General features: G+C 39.7%; 1 protein-coding gene across 1 annotated transcript in view; it reads right to left on the bottom strand.

Moving 5' to 3' along the window:
* The window catches only part of LOC102208551 (aquaporin-3-like), a 5,017-nt gene extending 1,537 nt beyond the window's left edge, over positions 1–3,480 (bottom strand). The window contains exons 1-3 of the mRNA XM_005722349.1: positions 3,278–3,480; positions 242–368; positions 4–103 (exon numbers count right to left, since the gene is read on the bottom strand). Coding sequence (XP_005722406.1) covers positions 4–103; positions 242–368; positions 3,278–3,385 — 335 coding nt within the window. The 5' untranslated portion in view covers positions 3,386–3,480. The remainder of the gene's footprint in view (positions 1–3; positions 104–241; positions 369–3,277) is intronic.
* Between the last annotated feature and the right edge of the window lie 1,775 nt (positions 3,481–5,255).

The following is a 5,255-nucleotide window of genomic DNA, read 5'->3' as shown; positions in this document are numbered from 1 at the left end:
AAAGCACCAATTGTCTGAAAGAGGAAGTACATGGGAAACTTTCTCCAGCGCTCTCTTCCAAGCAGACACAAGGCAAAAGTTACTGCTGGGTTGAGATGGCCGCCTGCAAATGCAGATGTTGACATTATGTCAGTGTGTGCAGTCCATAATCACACAAAATCACAGCCTTGCCTAAAGTAAAACAAAAAAAGCTCTAAATACATGTTACATAACATAAACATCAATAAATCAGTTTGCTTACCTGATATTTGGCCACAGACCAAGATGCCTAACGTAGCAGCAAAGCCGAAGGCAAAGTTGACAGTAAGGAACATACCATGGGAACCACCGCTCAACACCAACTGGGCCACAGAACCGCAGCCAAACATCTGGAGAGAGCAGAGAAATCAAGTTCAATTGGGTCCCAATAAATGAATACACTAGTTTTTGGTTGTTTCTCTTGTAGAACAGTTAATATAATGAAAAATTCAATGTGTGTTTTTGTTTGAATGGATCTATTTAATTTGACTAAATGTTTTCTGTCCGTTTGTTGCATTGACTTTTGTTTGAAATGAAGAAAACCTTTCCAATTGCTCTGAGAAATGCATTCTGCATATCAAGACTTTACAAAGTTTTGTGTACGACATCAACCATACTCAGCATCTCACAATATAAGTATTGTACATTAGAGGCCCTGTTAGTCAGTCAAGGTGAGATTAAAGAATGTGATCATTATTTGTTAGACCTGTAAAACAAAAACCCACTGAATGAGACCTGCTCTGAATGAAATCCATTGTTTTAACAAGGGCAGGCAGGAGAAGACTACACCACATGTACAGAAAGGTCAGTATGTTGACCTTGATCGGAGGGGAACTGTCATTATTCCCAAGTGATTTATCCAAGAAGGGGGAAAAACAAGTCCTAATCCACTTGGAAAGAGGATAAAGATGGTTTGGGAACATTTTTCTTTATCAACAGCACCAGGGTGAGGTGTTCCGGGCACGTCCCACCGGGAGGAGGCCCTGGGGCAGACCAAGGACGCACTGGAGAGATTATATCCCTCAGATGGCCAGGGAACGCCTTGATGTTCCCCTGGATAAGCTGGACGAGGTGGCTGGGGAGAGGGAGGTCTTGCCCCTCCGCTTAGGCTGGTGCCCCTTGCGACCTGGCCCCAGATAAGTGGAAGAAGATGGATGGATGGCTGGATGGAACAGCACCAAACAGGATATGTCAAACTGTGTGTTCAGAGTACCTCGTGATTATATTTGTGCATATATCCATGAGTGTTCTTTGGATGTGCTTGTAAGTGTAGTATGTAAGCGTCCATGCTTAGGCTTCTGTGCTCTAAGCCCCATGAAGAGGATTCTTTTCACTGAGATCAGATGACGTTGAGGTTAGTCTGAGGGAACCGCCTTTAGAGGGACTGGCGCCTGAGGAGTGCTCATTATCACTGTGCTCAGTGTAAACTCTCCTCCTACGATGAGACCAGCCGTTGCTGGAAAAATAGGATATAGCGGAGTCTTATGCTAGAATTGTGCTTAGCTGTTTTATTTTTAGGAGTGTGAACAAAGTCTTTTTGATACTTCTTAATGTCATAGGCACTGGATTACAAATGATCAGCCATTAGCTTGTGAGTGTCCATTTCCTGATTTAGATCGCATTCCACCAGAAAGGTCTCATTTAAATCTGATACTAAATTTGGACACAGGGAGAGCTACTTCCAGTTTGCAGAAGCACTTCTAGAAGTGCTCATATTCAGTTATTCTGTTCTCTTTTCACAAATTACAGTTACTTCATATGTTTCTGTCATAATGTAGCTTAACTGCAACCCAGCAACAAACATTCAAGTTGCCGATTCAGCATTTCATACATCTATAGTGCCAAATGTTAGCACAGTCAGGGAGCATATAAAAGAACTGCAGAGCAGTCAGCCAACTGAAACAGACACTTAGGATTTGTCTGGGAGTGAGAGGCCTGAAACCGGTCTCTGTGGGATCTTTTTAAAATCAGGATGAAGAGCTTTAGAGGAATTCCAACAGCTACTCTCCAGATGAAAGCACACTGCTTTTGAAGTGGAAAATGGATTCCACCTTCACATGGGTTTAGCACACCAGTGGCAACCAAAGACACAATCTGCAGCTGATGCTGCTGCTGCTAAATGGCTTCCAAGGTCAAAGCCAGTTTAGACTCAGTGATGAGGCATTTAAGCACGCTATACTGACAGAAAAGTTACTCAGTCAGTTCATGACATATTTTAAATGCCTTTGACTAGAACTAATTTTTTCCATATGCAATGGTCAGTTTGTGAGCAAATCTACCATGAATTTCAGACAATATTAAAACACGCACGGCTGCACACACCCAGTGAGCATGAGTTCATCTGGAGGCATTGAAAATCACAAACAAAAATTAAGAAGAAAGAGGAATTTTTACGCAAGATATTATTGCATAAGAAAGATGTGGCACCTATTATTCTGCCACTGAACGTGTCCTGATGAATAACTTCACCACACCTTTGTGTACTATCAGTAGTCACACCAAGAGTTACACCATTACAGGTCAAATATTTCTAATTTCCCATAATGATTTAACATAGATCAATCCAAAGTGCTCAAAACAAATGTAGATCATATATATGTACATACAAGGGATATTTTAATCAGGGGTAGCCTGCTTCTGTGAGTTTATTATCAGGTTATTATCAGGTTTATAGATCACATTGTGCTGCCTGCTAGAATTTAAATTATTAACTGTAAAATCCATTTTATACTTGGCGTCATTTCAAAATAAACAACTTTTAATGGTATACTCTGGAGTCTATATTTCTACAGTATATCTATATATTTCAGTTAGCAAGCAAAAGTTGTCCACCTCACAGTTATTGTTTTGATGCCTATTTTAACCTTTATGTTTGAGACAATGCAAGATAAAATTCTATTTTGTCTTTTGTCGGCCTCTGATACTGAAAACAAAAACAACAATAACAAATGTGCTGTTCCTCATACTGAATTATCATCATTACTTTGCATGTATTAACTTCCATGTTCATGTGCACATATATAACTCCTTTTTATGTGAAGAAAGGGTGAGGTTGCGCCTCTGGGATCCTACACACAAACACACACAAACATATATATGTATATAACAGGTGAGCAGGGGTTATTCATAATAGATAGCATTATTTAAAGGAATGAATATTGTTTTAATGTTGTGTTGAGATTATACATGAATTCCATGCATACACGCACAGACACAGGTGCACACATTCTTACGCTTCCACACACAAACATGCACTTACCACAAGGATGAGAGTGCCAAGACACTCTGCCAGGGCTTGACGAAGCAGCAGGTTGCGGATCTGGAAGAAGCGGGACAGTTTATCCTGATAATGCTTTTGCCAGCCCATGTCTTCTTGTCACGGGTTGAAGAGACTGTGAGAAATGACACAAACACACACACACACACACACAGTTGGTAGAATTTCCTGAGTGCCTGTGAAGCTGAGAGGACTGAGTTCCTCTTTTATAGCCAATGGTCTCGAATGGCCATTCTGAGCTTGGACCCACCCCTCTATACCCCGCCTCTGTGCTAGCTTGGTTTTGTCACTGACCTGTTCACTCCCTCACCACCTGTCACGCACAAACACCCATACACACACACACACACACACACACACTCTGTACACCTTTTTTTCTTCCTCAGGACATTTTTGCATTGTAAGGTAAATACTTTAATATTACCTTTACCCTCCTTTACAACCAAAAATAGTCTAACCAAATAAAATGAAGTTATATATTTAAACTTAAATGTATGTTTAAGTTTACTGATGATGCTTGTTCTCTGTCCCTCAGAATTGGGATTAGAAGTACTCACTGTATGAAAAATAAGATATAATTATATATTTACTAATACGCAGGTATCCTGGGTTTTTTGTTTGATTAAAAAAAGCAAATGTTGGAAAGAATTCCTATTTCCACTCATTGGGAAACAACAAGTGGAAGCCAATCCAAACTTACCTGGTTGCCACAAGAGCCATATAGCATATGGAATGCTATTTATTTTCAAAGCAGTATATTCTGAACGCTAGAGTTCCAGAGTTATCGGAGCACACACACAAATACACACACATGTGTAATTCATGCTGTTTGCCACCAGTACTGGATCATTCCCAGCTAATCACACACATCTTCTCTTCTACTCTTTCTGTCACCTTATTTTGTCTGTCCTTTTCTTATGTTCCTCTTCTGAAACTTCATCACCATACATTATGTCTCCTTTGTCTGGTTAGTAATGTGAGAACATGTGCTCTGTAAGGCCTCAGCTATGCTGGTATCAATAGGAATCTGGATCCCATTCTAAAATACTCCTGTTTTTCTCTGTGTGTGTTGTTGATGTTGCCAGTTTTTGCATGATAGTGGAGTCCATCAGCTGGAATTTACCCAAGGACTGCTAAACAAATGTGCACACGTTTATAGACACATAAAACTGCTTATTTAAAATGTCAACTTATGAAAAAAATTCCACTTTCAGGCATACAGAAAACTTTTTCTCCATAATTTATGGAGATGTTATTGTGTAAAAGGCAATCTGAGTCATTGCCAGCCAGATATGTCAACTCGAACATGGTTAAGTCACGTTGTGCAACATTTTACAAGGAACCTTTTTTTGAATAGGAGTAGGCGTCCCCTGAGGAGATTACTGAGGAGAATGCTTCCTAAACCAACTTTGGGGAAAGCAGGATTCTAAAATGGTAGAATTTGATGTAAATTATATGAAGGGAAATTGAAGATTAGCAGGGGGGACTAGATGATTCAGCAGAGAAATTTCTCATTACATTGATATTGACTGGTGTTATTTCTTCTTGTTCTTGTATGTCCCCCTTTTCCACCTGCGTTTTCTACACACATCCACATAGTTTGCTCAAAAACTGTTAATTTTGCTAACAATTAAATGTTATTTGGAGGCTAAAAGAACATCATTTTTGTATGTATTCAGTTCTCAGCTCAAACACAATTTTGAAAGACAGTGGAGCTGCATTTTTCAGCCATGTGGTTTTATCTAACTTTTCCTGGAAGAGTTTGGCTCAGAAACTGGACAGTTAGTGCGAAAGTGAAAAAATGGGGATACCCACAAGAATTTAAGTCCATTTTTTGACGTCCTTACAATTAAAACTCTAGTATGATGAGCAGGAGAAAAGGCACAGAAGCTACCAAGAAATACACAGCCTTTGTCCTGAGTCTTCCCCCCTCACTGTTTATAGGCCCACAAAAAAAAAA

This window comes from Pundamilia nyererei, unplaced genomic scaffold (genome assembly GCF_000239375.1).
Source record: "Pundamilia nyererei isolate P.nyererei 1_Seehausen unplaced genomic scaffold, PunNye1.0 scaffold00006, whole genome shotgun sequence".
Taxonomy (NCBI): domain Eukaryota; kingdom Metazoa; phylum Chordata; class Actinopteri; order Cichliformes; family Cichlidae; genus Pundamilia; species Pundamilia nyererei.
The sequence above is the reverse complement of the archived record's forward strand: the minus strand, read 5'-3'. Positions and strand labels throughout refer to the sequence as shown.